The sequence below is a fragment of the Cebus imitator genome, unplaced genomic scaffold (genome assembly GCF_001604975.1).
Source record: "Cebus imitator isolate Cc_AM_T3 unplaced genomic scaffold, Cebus_imitator-1.0 Scaffold231, whole genome shotgun sequence".
NCBI lineage: Eukaryota > Metazoa > Chordata > Mammalia > Primates > Cebidae > Cebus > Cebus imitator.
In genome coordinates, this window is record NW_016107546.1 from 3,000,537 (window position 1) to 3,017,298 (window position 16,762).

Genomic DNA, 16,762 nt, shown 5'->3' on the forward strand with positions numbered 1-16,762 from the left:
GCCCGCCCCGCCTCCCTTCCCGGCTGGTCCAGTCACGGACCTGCGGCTCCCGGGCTGCGAGGGAGGAGGCGCGGGGGGCGCTAAGCGCGAGGCGGGGGCGAGCGCTGGGGGCTCGGGCCCGCTCCCGGCTCCGGGGGTTCCCGCGGCCGCAGCAGCGAGGGCTCTGCGGAGGCGGCGGGGGCGCGGCCGGCCAGACCTCTTCCCTTCCAGGGCTGCCCGCGGCGCCCGTTTCCCGGGAGGCGGGCTGGAGGCGGACGCGGCCCGGCCTCGACGTCGACGACCGCGCCGCCCGCGATGGGAAGCGCCTTATAAAGCCGCGCCCGGCCGGCCCGAGCCACTTGCCGCCGCGCCGCCCCGAGCGCGGGCCGCACGCACCTCCCGGAGTGCCGGGCCGACCTCGGACGACCCCGGCCCCGGACCGACCCGGGACGACTCCGGCCCGGACTGACTCCGGACGACCCAGACCCCGGCCCCGGACACGCCCCGGACGATCCTGACCCCGGCCCGACCCGTGACTATCCCGGCTGGGGCGCGCCTGCTGCGGGCGAGCGGGCGGGCGGGCGGCGGGGCCGGGGCGCCCTTGGCGGGGGCATGCGCGCAGCATGGCCTCGGCGGTGTTTGAGGGCACGTCGCTCGTGAACATGTTCGTGCGCGGCTGCTGGGTGAACGGCATCCGCAGGCTCATCGTCAGCCGGCGCGGCGACGAGGAGGAGTTCTTCGAGATCCGCACGGAGTGGTCGGACCGCAGCGTGCTCTACCTGCACCGCAGCCTCGCCGACCTGGGCCGCCTCTGGCAGCGCCTGCGCGACGCCTTCCCCGAGGACCGGCCCGAGCTGGCGCGGGGGCCGCTGCGGCAAGGTGTGGGGCCGGGGGCGCGGGGCCGGGGGCGCGGGGCCGAGGCCGCCTGGAAGTGCACGGAGGAGGCGGGGAAGAGACTTCACCCGAGATTGCGACTTCTCCCTCCTGCCCGCAGACTAGGGGTGCCTGGGCGGCGGGCAGGAGGACGGGGGCCTGCTGAGCCTGGTGGCGCCCCCGGCGGAGGAGCGAAATGGGTCGGGAAAGGGTCGAGACCGGCAGGGCGGGCGGCGGACGGTCCGGAGGACTAGTCACTTCCGAGGAGGGCGGGGGTGCCCGGTGCTGAGCGCCTCCCAGGGTCGGCCGGGCCCCAGCCCCCTGCTGGGTACCTCGGAAGGGCAGGCCGGCGGCGGGCGCTCTGGGAAAGCGTCTGGGAGCAGTTAACTGCGGGGTTCGATGCCAGGAGTCGCGTCGGGTCTAGCAGCCACCCCCAAGTTCTCCCCGCGGAGGGCGCGCCCCCGCTCTTTGAGTGCGAGGGTGCCACGCAGCCCTTCCGTCCCTCTTCGGAGGGGCCGCCCTGCCAGCGGCTTCCGCAGACAACCAGGGTCCCCCCACCCCACCCCAGGAGACTAGTCCCACTCTCATTTGATGAGCTGCGCCGCTTCCTCCCCGACCTTGTGACCGTCCTGGCCCTCGGGAATTGTTTTCAGAAACCGTGGTGGCTTCCCTTTTCCTACGGCTCTGTCCGAACTTCCTTTTGGAGGCCGAGCTGAGAGGGGGCTGGAGGCAGGGAGGACGCAAGAGAGAGGTGCTGGAGATGAGACGGGAGGAATTGCGGGGTGCAGGGGGGAGGCTGGGGAGAGGAGCTGCCTGTGAGAGCCAGGACGGGAGAAGGGGTGGGAAGACGAGAGGACTTCCGAGCCGGGCCTCCCCGCACTCCCCAGTGTGTGACCACCTGTAGTTCAGATCATTGGGACAGTGACCCAATAGCGTTCCTTTTCGCAGTCCTCCTGTAAGCAGAGACCCCCCCTCCCCTGGAAGCTTGGGGCCAAGTTACTAAAGCAGAGGGTGGCCGGTGCAAGTCTCCCCAGCCTCCTGTCTGGCTGCGGTCTTGAGATAGCCTTGGCTTTCCCCTGGCGATGGCCCCCACCCCAGTGTGTGAATTGCGTGGATAATTAGCTGGGTTCTCATGACGCATCCTTTGGAAGGGCTCCCACAGCCAGCCATTTGGGGCCCTGAGTGAGAAGGCCCGCCTTTCAGGCCTCCCTCTGCTCCCCAGAGCCTCACATTTATAGCTGTTCTCCAGACAGTTGGGGTTATTTCAAGCATCGAATCAGTTTTCCTTGGATTTGCTGTTATGATATTTTAAATTTTACAAATGAATGCCCAAATCAGGAAAGCATCGTGAAGGAACAGCGGTTCATTCAACGACCTTTCCTGGAACGAGGCTTAAACACATGGAATCCCTGAGCCTGGCTGTGGTCAGGCGTCCTAGCTCTGTGACCCCAGGCAGGCTGGTTGCAGCAGGTTCCTCGTGGGGCTCCTCCCCTGTTAACTTTGTACCTGTGGCTTCTGACGTTTGTGAGAACTGAAAGGCACGGCGGAGGGTCTGACAAGAGCAGGTCTTTCATAAATGCTAGTTGTCATTGTCACCACCCACATCAGCTGCTTCTGGCTGGGGTTGGGCCAGACAGTGGAAAGAGGGTGTGGTTTTAGTCGCCTCCACGCAGGTGGAAATGCCTGACCTGGAGCATCAGGGAGGGCATGTGTGGAACTAGACTTGCCCTGCACACGTCCTGGCTCCACCTCGTTTGCGCTCATGTGGATTGTGAATTGTGCTGGGTCCCTTACGTGGTCACCAGGTGTGTGGACATGCAAGAATGTCTCCAAAGAGTGAAGAAAGGTTGAAGACGTGCATGGTTACCACCATGGAGAAAAGACTCGGAAGGGATATGAGAGCTACCTCCAAGTACCTCAAGGGGAACTCGAATCAGAAATAGGGGTCAGAGGATGGTGGCAGGGTTGGTGGGTGGTGTGAGGCCCAGCGGCTGGGTATAAAGGATTTTTTTGGGGGGTGGGGAGGGGAACGGAGTTTCTCTCTATTGTCCAGGCTAGAGTGCAGTGGTGCCATCTTGGCCCATTGCAACCTCCTCCTCCTGGGTTCAAGTGATTCTCCTCACTCAGCCTCCAGAGTAGCTGGGACTACAGGCTCATGCCACCATGCCTGGCTAATTTTTTGTATTTTTAGTAGAGACAGGGTTTCATCATGTTAGCCAGGATGGTCTTGATCTCCTGACCTTGTGATCCGCCCGTGTCAGCCTCCCAAGAAAAGAACTTTCTAACACTCACCATGGAACTGTTGAAGCTGCTGCCTCTGTTGAGTCCTGGTGGTGGAGACTCCTTCGAGGGCCAGTCTGGCACCCGCTGGAGGGAGTGAAGAAGGAAGCCTGGGGGCAGAGAGGGAACCATAAGTCCTGCCTCCATTCTAGTCCTTGGTTTTCCTTGGGGCAGTTAGCTGGCCCAGCACCACATGGGTTTTGTTGCGCAGCGCCAGGGAAGTTCTTTCCTTTTCTTTGATCCTTTTAAGTCCAGGGAAATTATTTGCCAAGTAAAATATATCCCAGTAATGTAAAAGCAGATTGCCCCTTATTTCCATGCAGATTTATTATTTGCATAAAAAGATTGTCTGGATATACGAACTATAAACACAAAAGGCAGCCAGATGTGTGTGCCCCGCTGTGCTGTATTGACAATGCCAGCTTTTCTCTGCATAATTCCCTATCAGATTCCCCAGTTTACAAGTATTGAACTGTTTCTGGGCTGGGTTAGATTTGTGTCCTCTAGTTCCATTTAAGAGCTTTGTGAGGAAATCTGCGTTTCTGAGCTTCTGCTGGCTTTTGGAAGTGTCTGCACACCCTTGGAGGGTGTGGGAACTTTGGCCCCATTTGCAGTTTTGAATCTGCTAGCAATTAAAGGGGTGCTGAGCCCTTTTCTTGGTCCCTTGAGTATTGCAGTGGGAAAGAAAGTGCGTTTCTCTCTCTGCACACACACTGGAGTGGTGCTTGGAGGCCATCCTTGGGCCTTGTATGTTTCACATCTGCTGGGATACCTCAGCCCTTGCCTGGGGTGGAGGCACAGTGCTCACTAGCGCACCCTGCTGGCCTTCTGTTTGTGTGAGGTTGGACCAGGCTGTCCTCAGGACTTGCTCAGCTTCTGTTCTCTGGCCCCTTACCTCGTTCTCCCATCTGACCTTCTCCATCTGGATAGGATACACCCCATCTCCCTTTCTTGTCTCCCAGCCGTAGGGGAGGGAGCTGGCTGTTTCCTGGGGATATTATCGCTGGGTTACCAAGGTGTTCCATTCTTATGTTTTCCAAACTCAACACCAGTGGGCCCAAGTCTTTCATTTAAATTCCCTCTGTGCGATACATAACATGGTTCAGGGTTACCCTTTATTTACATCTGTCACATGTAGGAAGGTTTAGGCTTTAAAACATTAACATGCTGGATTTCCTTATTGGCAGTTTGAGGCTCCTAGACGTTTTTGGTCATTGTTTTCATAGTTTCAGGCTTTGTCATGTCTGAGCCAACCAGCTCACCCCTGCAGCAACAAATTGTATTCCCGAGTAGTCAGGTGATCTTTGATTCTTAGCAGCTGTACAGTCCACATTTTCGTTTTACATTCATTCATTCCATCAAATGTCTACACAGTGCCTACCACGTGTCTAGGTGAGGGTGGCACAGCAGTGAACAAGAGACCAAGAACATCCCTGCCCTCGTGATTCTTATATTCTGGTTGGGAGAAATCCAATAATAAACAAGATAAACAAGTAACAAAATATAAGAGATACTGATAATGTTCAAAAGAAAAAAGTAAGCAAAGAAAGGAGCTGTGACTTGCAGGAGCAGGGAAGAGGTTTTGTGTTTAGATGGAGAGATCAGGGACAAGTGACCTTTGAATAGAGACCTGAAGGAAAGTGGGGAGCAAGCCAGTGGGTACCTGGGGAAGAGGATTCTGGGCAGTGGGAAGAGCAGTGCAAAGGCCCTGAGGCCGGCATGTGCCTGGTGGGGTTGGGGAGTGAGGAGGTGCAATGGCTGGTGTGGAGAGTGTTGGTCAGGAAGGGAGGGAGAGGGGCATGTTGTGGTCACATTTGGGCTCTTTGATTCAGAGAGGGCTCTGAGCAGAGAAGTGATGTGGCCTGACTCAAACTTGGGCTGCTCTCCTGAGAAAGACCAACGGGGGCAGGTGCTGGGGCCTGGTGCAGCAGAGCAGGTGGGAGAAGCGGGCAAATGCTGATTTGCATCGAGGGAGAGCCACAGGGGCCCTGCAGTGCCAGACGTGAAATGCAGAGGAGTATGCGGATGACCCCAGCGTTTTCAGCCTGAGGTGCAGGACTGGCAGGATTGCCGTGAGGGAGTCTACGGGAGGAGCTGGCATGAGGCGAAAGGTGGCTTGGGAGGCGGGATTTTAGCCTTTTTTCTTAGTAAGGCCCGTGATCATGAGCCCGTGTGGTGCTAATGTACCTGCCTGTGCTCACCGTCATCACCAAGGACATTCATCTACCCGCATGCTAGGAGACTCTCAGACTTGAGAGCTGAGTGCCAGGGAACTAGCATCCGGGACATTACCAGAAAAGGGATGGACACAGGTGTGACCGCCTGAGTCCCACAGCCGTGACAGCTCTAGGAAGATGCGTGTTTCAATCCATGGCCTGAACCTGCTCATGCTGTTCTCAGGTGGACAATGACAGGGGAAAGCTCTGTGTTACCCCGAAACACAAGGGAGACGCCCACCTGAGGGGCCAACTGCAAAGCCGGGGAGTTGACTTTCTTAGGGACAGTGGCTAAAAAATCATCATGGGCCACACCAGTCCCGGGCCGCAGAGCAGGGGCACAGAGGCACCATCTCTGGCCCAGCCGGTGGGCCCTTGCAAGTGGGGTGCTGGGTGAGCCTGCCCTTTGCCTCCAGCCACAGCCCTGCCCCCATGCAGAACCTCACCTGTGTCCTTCGGCCCCACCCAGCAGGGATAGTTTCACTTTTCAGGGGACTTGGATCTTCTTTTCTGACTCACAGACATATTTTTGACTCTCTTGACCTGGCCAAGTCACCATGTACTGGGGGCGCCCTGCTGGGGCTCCTGTGGGACCACCCACCTTCACGCAGCCTCCTCTTCCTTCTGTCTGGCTCTTCTTTCCCAAGCCTAAAGCCTGCCTTCCACTCTGCTTCCCCTATCCTGCTGTACCTGGGATCCTCTTCCTTTTCTGTAAAGGGCCACTGGGCTGCGTTTGGTTTGCGGCCCCTGACATCCCAGATTGAGCTCCTGGACCTCAGGTGACACCTGAGCTCACCTCCCAGCTGGAGACCGGACACTTCCACAGATGGACCTGCCTCCAGGGCTACTGCCTTCCACCGTGGCGGTCGGTGCTGAAAAGCCTCAGCTTCCTCACAGAGCAGCCAGGACTCGGCTCAGGAGCACCTGGATCTGAGCTCCCTGCTTGGTGGTGAGAGGAGCTGAGCGCTCAGCACGTGTGGTGACATTCTTCTCCAGACAGACACCTCTAGCTGTGCCCCCTCTTGCCTTGCCCCACAGGGAGTGGGGACATCAGACAGACCATGCAGCTCTTTTGCCAATTTACGCCTGCACGATTTCTTCCCATGTTTAAGAAACTGCTTATGTGTTAGACTCAGAGGAAAACACAAGGTGGGCAGCCGTTGGACCGGGCGCAGAGGGGGAGGGCAGAGCTTGCAGTTCAGACTTTGACGGGTGCCAGCTCTCAGTCTCACCACAAAGATCGAGGCCTGCCGGATTTCTGGGTCACCCACCTGGGACACAGCTGGGCCATGGTGGGAGGGGTCAGCCCGTGGCTCAGCCACCCAGGACACAGCTCAGTTACAGTGAGAAGGGTCAGGTTCAGGGATCCCCCTACCTGGGGACACAGCCAGGCCTTCCTAGGAGGGGTCAGGCTCAGACTGAAAGCACTGGCTTTGGACCCAGACAGGTAGGGTTGGATGCTGGCTTTGCCACCTACATGTCACTCCAGGCAAGTGGCTCAGTTCCTCAAGCCTCAGGTGCGTTGCTGATGCTATAGCAGTAATAACATCTGCACACAGGGCGGTTGTGAGCACTGAAAGCAGTGGTATCCGCAGAGGGCCCAGCACCAGGCTGGACGCAGGCAGGCTGCTGGCTTTGGGACTGTCTGCCCTTTGCCCTGGCATGTGCTGCATTCCCTTGATGACAGTGGTCTGCGGGAGAGTGTTGGCTGGCTCTTGGCAGGACGGCTCACTCATGGGCCTACCCCCTTCTGGGTGTGCCCCCCCCATCCTCCCTGAGAGAATACCCCTGCCCTGGCTAAAGAGACAGAGTCCACAGAGGGGGTCATCACCGACTTCAGTGGGATCCCTAGGACTGGGCCTGTGGCCTTGCTGGTCCAGAAACTAGAATTGGTGCTGGGTGTGGGCCAGACTTGGATTACCATAAAATCCCGGGGCCAGGGTACCTGTGACCCTAAGAAAGAATTGTTGGATGTGGTGACTCACGCCGGTAATCCCAGCACTTTGGGAGGCCGAGGCAGGCGGATCACTTGAGGTGAGGAATTCGAGACCAGCCAGGCCAACATGGTGAAACCCCATCTCTACTAAAAATACAAAAGTTAGCTGGGTGTAGTAGCACACGCCTGTAGTCCCAGCTACTCGGGAGGCTGAGGCTGGAGAATTGCTTGAACCCTGGAGGTGGAGGTTGCGGTGAGCTGAGATTGTGCCACTGCACTCCAGCCTGGGTGACAAGAGCGAGACTTTGTCTCTAAATAAAATAAATAAAAATAAATAAGGATTGCCAAGTGCACAGAGTTCTCCATGGGAAGCTGTCACCTCCTTTCACAGGGTTTGTGAGACCCTGCTTGTCTTTACTGGTCTCAGCCTTCCCCACTCCTGCCCTCCACATTCCCCATCGCACTCCCCTTTTCCCCAACCCCTTTCACCCTTATATCTGCTCACCCTTCAGGCTGCCTCCTGCCCCGGAGTGGGGGGATCCCCTGCTGTACCTCCTCCTAGCATCCGGATTTGCCAGGTGGGGGACACTTTGTGGTCCGCGTTTGCCTCCTGCTGGCCCTCCTGGCTAGCATGAAGGTGCCGGGAGGCCGGGATCTCGTCATCTTGGCCGTGGTATCCCCAGCCTGGTGGAGGAGGAGCTGTGGTGCTTTGGGTAGAGCGAGCCAAGTGCTTCCTTCCCTCCTGGGTGGGCCGCTCCGCCGGGTACCTGTGTTGCTGCAAGCCCGACTGGCTAAGTGGATGGCTGTTGGAAAATGTTGAGTGTAAAATTTAGCCAGGGGATTTGACTTTTAGTGGGGAGAAAAATGAAAAGGCCTAGAGAAGGCAGGATTATGGGAAGAGCGCAGCTCAGTAAGGTTAAATCAAACACGTCTTTTCCACTCACTCCAGGAGCCTTGTTCCAGGTGCAGGAGGCAGTAGCTGCTGCAGAGGAAGGAAGGGAGGCTTCCCTCAGGCCCTGGCTTGGGTCCTCCGGGCGTTCTCTGTTTCCTCCACCCCTTCCATCTCTTCCTCCTGCGTTCTCAGCTCAGCTCTTCACTCCTGAAAAGCTGTAGGGTGGGGGGTGGGGCTGGCTGTGGACCAGCTGCTGGGCACCCCTGGTGCATTGCAGGGTGGAGGTGTAGGGGGAAGCCTTCTGTCCTGGCGCAGGTGGAAGCGCGGAAGTGCGTGAGTCTCAGAGCAAAGAGCAGCCCCAGGTTCCCGGGGAGTTAGAACTTCCTTGGGATGCTTAGTTATCCATCGAATCACCAGCTAGTGAGTTCTTAACTGGCTGCTTCTAAGTATTGACTGCCTGTTTAGAAAACAGGTACTTAGGAAGTTTTAAAGGTTTTCCCGAAACATTTTAGATATTTATTTTCCAAAATGTGTATTATACTCCACCTTTAGACAGTGTCTGCCTCCTATGCAGACACGAGATGAGGCTCCATCCCCCCTTCACTTCTGCGTCTGTGTAGTGTGCTGATGGGCACGTTTGTTAAATGGAAAGGACACAATGGAAATGTAATTTATGATTTAGTCTGAAAGTTCACTTCGAAGAGCGTTTCCCCGGGGCTGTCTGTTGTGTGCATGTAGGAAAGCGTCCTCAGAGCACTCAGAGAGGCCTGTTTTTGGGTAGTGGACGGTCCTTCATGCGTGACCTCCCAGCGCACCCCAGCAGCGTCCCTCTTGGGGTTTCAGAATTGTGGGAGCAGGACGCCCTCCTGCTAGAGTCAGATGGCCAAGGGCCTCCCGGAGGAAGCTGGGCCAGTTACCACAAGTGTGGAGCCCAAAGCCTCAACACTTCCCAAAAAAGTGCAACTCTGGACCCAGGTTCCTGAGACTCAGAAGCCGCGTTTGTTTATGTTGGCTCTCACTGTCAGATCCTTGTGCTGACTCCAGCGCGTTCAGTTGTGTCTCCAAGAACAAATCAGGTGCTTGTGTTTGCAGAAAGCAGCGAATCCCAAACTGACAGATACCATGCTGTGTTTTCAACTTCCCAGGCCAAACTCCTTTAGAAAGAAAAGTCCCACCGCTGCCTCCTGCTGATACTCAGCCCCCAAGTGCGTGTCCAGCTGACCCACTGGTGTTTATGTACTGTCGTGTTACCAGTTTTTTGGTTTCAAATTCTTAACTGTTTGGCTACATCTGGATGAAATTCTCATGTCACGAATTGTGTAGGATGACATTTTAAAAGTTGAGGTCATATTAGTGATTATACTTTATCAGAAATTAGAACAGTTTCCGGGGCTGTGAGCTCTGAGCTTAAGACGTCCCTAAGCGTGCGTTGCAGTGAACGCCTTCCTGCGTTTTCTGCGGAGCGCGCGCGCCTCCTTCTGGCCAGTCCTGAAAGCTGACTCAAGCTGCTCTGCTTCCGTTTGACGGTTCTCTTAAGAGAATAGGCAGCCCTATTACCTGCCTGCGGTATTTATCTGTGTGATCTCAGACAGTAAAACTAACTCGGACAAGAACCCCACAGAATTGTCATGCCATTAACAATATTTGGAATATAAAAGCAAAAGTTTTAGATGATCTTAATTGTATTTAAGTGCAGTTTTGAAAACAAGTTTTCAAATCGTTGCTTATGATAAACAGGTGACATTTGGAAAAGTTCCACTGGCCATCGGAAGCCGAAGCACTTGAGTTACGAAGGAAGAGTACACTAGGTAGGATAGAAAGAAACACAAATGCGCACAATAGTTTGCTCTGGGGGAAGCAGTATTTCTTAAACTCATAGTTCTTCTCATCTGTCCCTGGAAAATAAAGCAGTGTCTTAAATGTGGATTCTGCTCAGAACCTTTTCTTTATAAATTTAAGTAGTTGTCATTTGGTGTGGTGGCAGCGGGTATTTGAGGTTTTCAGCTGTGGAACAGAGAGTAAAACCATCCAAAATTGCAAAATGAAGACTTCTTTCATTTCTGCGCTGTGGTCCCAGTGGACAGCTGCACAGTTTTTTTTTTAAAAAGCATTTTCCTTCCACATGAAATACACTCATCCGTTTGGTGTATTTAAAACATTTTAAAAACAATCGAAGGGGGGAGTAGGGAGATGTGAACTTTGGCATTTTAAGAAGGCCAGGCTGTCTGTAGCCTCTTGTCAGGGCCACATCTTGATTGGGGGTGGGGGGGAGGTCTTTGCTGCTCAGGGCAGCACCCGACCACATTCTGGTGGGTGTGCTCCGGAGCTCCTCTCACAGCAGCTGGAGCAGCCACTGCCCCACTGTGCTGCCGTCAATCATGTGGGTTTCAGTAAGTTTGGCAGAATTCATCACTTCATGAATCAGCTGCGGCCCCTCCTGGCGAAGGGACCAGCACTTGTTGCCTTTCAGGTGGACTGTCTCTGTGGAGAAGGGACTGCAGTGTCCTGAGAAGGCTGATCCGGATGACAGTTTGTCACCACGAGCAGCTGGAACAGGGAATTCTTTAATGGAAGTGGCCCTAAATAAAAAGCCTAGGGCTTAAAGAGTAAGCACTGGTCGTTTCTGTGCTTGCAGGGAGGGATTCCAGCTCCTCACTTTCCCCATTTAAATTTTCCCAGGCTGCTTTTGTTTGGTTGGTAAGCGTGTTTACATTCTCAAGGAGCACAATTTGGCCTCCATCCAGAAACATAAAAACAGGTGAAAGGAAGCAATGTGGTTCTGCACATTTCTGCAAATAAAGTCAAACCAGCGTGGCTCAGCAGTTTTACTGCCGCTTGGCCCTGGAGACTCTCCTTTGAGGCTGGTGACCTAAGAGCCTGCTGCTGGTCATTTCTGCCTGGGATCAGGCAGAGAGAGGGTAATGACGAGAAGACTGAGGCTGGGGTGCTGCCCCAGGGCAGCTGGAACCCACACAGGAGAGTGACTAACACCTGTCTACTTGTGCCTCGTCTGATGCAAGTTTATTCTGCCAGCAAACAGCCAGCGACCATCGCATCCCTTGCGTGGGCCGGGCACTGTGCTGGTTGCTGGTCACTGGGAGATGAGCCTATGGCGCCTCCTGCCCTATGGCTCCCACTAGTTCCTGGGGAGACCCGCAGGTGAAGCACAGTCATCGTAGAGGAGCAAGAGGCTGTAGAGGGCGGGATGGGCTTTCTGGGCCCACAGGGAAGACCCAGTCCCATCGTCACAGAGCAGGTGGCTTTTGCCCGAGTGGATTTGCCCCATCGTGAGCCTGGAGGTGAGGGAGGCCGGAGGACAGCTCTCCCGGAGGCTGTTGGACAGCGAGGGCCTGTGTCTCGGGGCTGGCGTGAGGGTGGGTTTTACAGGGCACAGAGTTGGTGAGGTAGGTGGGCTGGGGTCGGGTGGAGAAGGGTCTGCATGCTCAACTAAAATACTAACAGGGTTTCCAGGGGCCTGAGCCAAGTACACTTGCCTTTCTGTAATTTAGCCTGGAAGATGAGTCACAAAGAAGATAGTGTAAGCAGATAAAATACAGGATCCTAAGTTAGGTCTGAAAGTCAAATAAGCAGCAAATATGTTTTTAGTGTGAGTCTGTCCCTGCTTTTGCATTATTCGTTGTTTATCTGAAATTCACATTTAGTTAGGCATGCCGTGTTTTATTTGCTAAATTTGGTCATACTAAAAGGAGACCAGCGAACCACAGAATGTATTTATCTCCCTAGTGTTACCCTTGGAGGTTAGCAAGCCAACCAAGAGGTGCACATGAATCAAATCAAACATGTAGCCAAAGAGATGTCAGCCAAGCAAAGATAAAAGTGTTATGAACCCCTGTGATACTTACAAACTGTTAGATCGCGCTTTCTGTCCTATGAAATGAGTATACATGTGCCGGATGCATTGACTATGCAAGAAGCCAATCTTGTAAACTGAATACAACTACTGTGTCATCATTTGATCAACTTAAAACTAGTATTCTAGCTGTAAGAAAAGTTGAAATAGAACAGTAGTTTTGCGTGTCTTCAAATAAAGAAGCGCTTTGTGGGAATGAGTTATATAATTGTCTTTTCTTTAAAAACAATTTTTTCGGAATTTTGAATTGGCTCCGTTTTCCTTGGTAGACTTCCCTGTAGCAAGCAGAGGATCAAAGCATTTTGGTTGAAAGAGTGGCGCATATATACATCTTGTAGTATATAAATATTTGAAATTCTGTGTAAATTGCAGTATATAAATATTAGAAATTCTATGCAAGGAATTCAGGGCTTGGGGAAGAGACATCCGGAGAGACTGTTACTTTTGTTGTTTTCTGTTTTTCTTCCTTCTGCCCTCTGCTCGCCCCAGCATGTGGGGAGGTGGGGTGAGGTTGGGGAAGATGGCAGAGGGTGGTCCAGTCCCTTCCTCTGCTGACGGCCAGGGAATTGTGTTTAGGTGTAGGCACAGACCACGTGGACGGAGGCCCCAGGGTTTACTAGTGGGTGACTCGCAGACAACAGAGCCTGCCCTGCTTGGACCCTTATACCCTGCACAGCTGGCTGCTTGGGCCTGTGTGGCTGAGGTCAGTGGAGGGGGCAGGTCAGACACTGCCAGGCAGGAATGCCTGCTAGGATACCAGCTGAGCCAGGCCAAGGGGCAACTGGCACGTGATTGAGGAAGTGGGGAGAAGGTTCCTGGCCTCCACTGACCCCCGTGGACCCCAGTTATGAGGATGTCCCTGTGATAGCCCATGCTTTCAGGAGTGCCTCTATCTATGTCTAGAGAGCCGTGGCGGGAGTTTCCATGGGCTCTGTGCTCTGGAGCCTCTTAACTTTAGTCAGGAAGTATGAGAACTTATTTTTTTATTTTTTATTTATTTTTTGAGTTGGAGCCTCACTCTGTTGCCCAGGCTGTAGTGCAGTGGCGTCATCTCGGCTCATTGCAACCTCCACCTCCTGGGTTCAAGTGATTCTCCTGCCTTAGCCTCCAGAGTAGCTGGGACTGCAGGTGTGTGCTACCATGCCTAGCTAATCTTTTTTTTTTTTAGTAGCGACAGGGTTTCACCATGTTAGCCAGGATGGTCTCGATCTCCTGACCTTGTGGTCCACCTGCCTCGGCCTTCCAAAGTGCTGGGATTACAGGCGTGAGCCACCACACCCAGCAGCAATTATTTTTATCTCTTTTTATAAACCTATTCAATGAATTGCTTGAAAACTGAACAGACTTTTACCCTGTAAAACAAAATCAGACCAGATCTTCTGAAAACCTTAGCCACTGTGACTGGAAATACTAGGTTGGTGCAGAATTAAAGGCAGTCATCATGGTTTTTGCCATTAATAGTTCTAGAACTTAAGGCTTTGTGGTTTCATCACCGCTTACAGGCACGTTTGCATCAGCCTTAGTCACATTGGTGTGGGGGAGAGGCCAGTATCCTTGGGAACCTACTTCCCCATCCCTGCGAAGCTGAGGGATAGCAGCTGTGATGGGAAGACTTCTGCTCTGTCTGTATTTCTCATGAGGAGCTAGAAAAGCACCCGAGTCTTCATGCCTTGAGCTGTGGTGTTTTAAAAATAAAATACTGTAAGAGCCACTCAAGCATGTGGTTGACCGTAAGAAGCACAGAAGCTCAGATTCCTGGAAAGTGGCATGAGTCATGTCCACTTTCTCCAGGCAGACATCTGACTTCTTTTCCTTCTGAACATGGCATGTAAATGACTGGTCTAAACAGGGGCTCCATTTCCAGGGGTCTGTGATCTGAGCAGCTGTGGCCAGCAGAGCGAGTCCTTCCCTGTGTCATTGGGGGTGGGCTGGTCCTGGGCCAGCACCCCGGCTGTGGCCACCATGCTGATGGGACCTGAGCCGCCCTGGGCTGAGCTCTGGCCGTGACCAGGGTGATTATGGAATCTGCCAGGCTGCCCCACTTGGAGGGATCTTACGCCTCTCATCCCACTTTGAGATTGACAGCACCAACTCCATCACAGACTTATCGTTCATTGGGTATCTGAAACGTCGAATGAAGCTTAGAGCAGGCCTTCCAGGATGGGGCTGTAGCTGCGTGAGGCTGAGCAAATGTTCCTGACGTCTCATTCATTACAGAGGACCATGCTGGCCGTTCGTGGGCGCCTGTTGTGGATTGAATTGGGAGCGCATTTCCTGGTGTGCTTTTCTGACTTTGGGCATTTCTGTCTCAATTCTAGGACTGGTTGCCATAAAGGAAGCCCTCGACATAGAGACTAGGCTCAATGAGGTGGAGAAGCTGCTGAAGATGATCATAAGCATGCCCTGTAAAGTGAGTGTGGTCCGGCCCCGGGCTGGGCGGGGATGTGGGAGGCCTGGCACCTCCCACTATGAAAGGCGTCCGTCTCCCAGAGAGTTGACTCACTCTGGCTCATTTGCCAGTTTGTTACTCCCCTAGAAGTACCGGGTGATAGGGATGGGGGTGAAGGCGTGCAGGTGTAATCAGGGAAAGAAGGCTTTTTGTGGGCTCCAGTGGCCCTGGTGCTTCCTCCCTGGGAACAGAGTGAAAGTGAGGGATACAAGGAGACGTGAGCAGGAAGGGCATGGGGCCCCTCGGCTGCGGAGGGCTTTGCTTTCTGCCTTGGCTCAGAATCCACTGTCTTGCGAGGGGGGTTTTAGAACAGACATGTAGAAGCCACGCGGAACGTTGGTGTCAGCACAGTGGGGCACATTGCGCGGATTTGACGGATTTCCACATCAGCCTGTGGCCTTTGGCGTGAGTAGTGGTTAAGAACCTGGACTTGAGCGCCAGGCAGTCCGCCTTCGCTCCTGGCAGCTTCCATTTCTTCCTGGCAAATGGGGAGAGTGGACACGGCCTACAGTTATTATAGAGGGAGGGAGGCGTGAGTGAAGCTGCATCGATCGGAGCTGTGATTCCCTCCACTGCCCACGTCGCTGAGGTCTTGTATTCCTGCCGCCTGAGCTATGAACACATGAGGGCTGGGCAGTGAGGGCAGCCTCGCCCCTGTGGTCAGCCATGGGGTGTCCGGACATTCATGGGGCATTCGCGTCACATGGGCCACCTCTGTGGAGGAGCAGGGCCACCTCTTGATAGATAGGGCCAGTGTGTGGAGGCTGTTCATTTTTAGTAATCCCTGTGTATCTCCCCAGTATTCTAGATCAGAAGTTGTACTCACCTTCTTTGAAAGATCTCCTCTGGATCAGGTGTTAAAAAATGATAATGTACATAAAATTCAACCCAGCTTTCAAAGTCCAGTCAAAATATCAGGTAAGAGCCACGGGGGAGGCGTGGGGTTGGCGGGGGGTACTGCTGTAGGGTCTGTGGGGGCTGTGGGGGCTGAGGCTTCACAGAAACCCTCCCAGCCGGCTGGCTGTGCAGCTGGGCCACACTTTCCCAGAAAGGCAATCCGAGAGAAATGCACATTCAGGGAGAGAGGCTGTTTTCTGATTTCCCCTGAGCGCTGTGTTTCCCTCTGCGGCTCTCACTCCTGCTGTGTCCACTGGGGTTTGTTTGGCATGTAGATAGAAACTCAAGAAATGGTATAACCGTGAACACATTGATGATATAGTTTGAAGCAAACTACTGGAATCCACAGTTCAGCCTGCTGAAGCGAGACAGCCCATGTCACGCGGCATTGAACTGGGTTATTACTTTTAGGGGCAGCCATAACAAAAGGGACACACAGGCTTAGGTCTCCTTAGTGTGGATGTTGGACTGTGTCTCCTGGCGCAGGAAGGAAAGAAGGGGAAGCCTGGGCTTCTTGGCCAGTCCAAGTGTGGTGACTTACTAAGATCTGGGTTACAGGTGTCATGAGAACACTAGACTTGTTTTTTGCAGCACTATTTTGGCAAAGGCTGCCGAGGAGGATTTCCTAGGGAAAAGAGCTCTGTCCTGGGAGTCTCTAGGACTGGGTTTCCCCAAGCAAGTGGCAGTTGCCTTGTGACATAAGAGGTGACAGTTGCATGCGATCTTGCCATGGCCTGCCTGGTGGACAGAGAGGGAGGGGAATCTCAGGAGACACGGCTTGGTCAAAGGAGAGCACCTCCATGACGCTGTGATCTGTAGGAAGGAGAGCAGGGACCTGTTTCTGAATGGAGGAGGAAGCAGAGAGAAGGAGGGGTGGAGGACTCAGAAGGATGTCAAGGAAGAACAGCAGATGAGGGGGATCTGAGCTCAGGGCTGACTCAGAAGGAATTGGGGAGACCAGAGGATGATGGGGATGAGTGACGGATGCTGTTGGCTATGAACGTGGCCTTGCTGATTATGGGCCACAGCACAGGCGGGATTCTGAATTGTGTGCTTGGGAGAACTGGGTGGGGTGGGCAGGTTCTGGAACCTGGGTGGAAGATGGGTTTGTAGATACTAATAGGATTGTGTGTGCACAGGGTGGCGGCACACCTGACCCTGTCTGTGGCTGCTGCTTTGTTTTGCTTTTTACTGACACATAATCATTGTACATATTTATGGGGTAAACTATGATGTTTCAGTAAATGTGTACATTGTGTAAAAATCAAATATTTAGTATGTTTCTTATCTCAAACATTCATCTTTCCTTTGTGGTGAGAACATTCAAAATTCTCTCTTCTAACTATTTTGGAATACACAAGGCAGCATT

The 16,762-nt window shown here is 53.8% G+C and overlaps 1 protein-coding gene across 1 annotated transcript in view; it reads left to right on the forward strand.

The window, feature by feature from the left end:
- The first annotated feature begins 475 nt into the window (after positions 1–475).
- The window catches only part of PXDC1 (PX domain containing 1), a 36,072-nt gene continuing 19,785 nt past the window's right edge, over positions 476–16,762 (forward strand). The window contains exons 1-3 of the mRNA XM_017497457.2: positions 476–858; positions 14,366–14,457; positions 15,297–15,414. Coding sequence (XP_017352946.1) covers positions 603–858; positions 14,366–14,457; positions 15,297–15,414 — 466 coding nt within the window. The 5' untranslated portion in view covers positions 476–602. The remainder of the gene's footprint in view (positions 859–14,365; positions 14,458–15,296; positions 15,415–16,762) is intronic.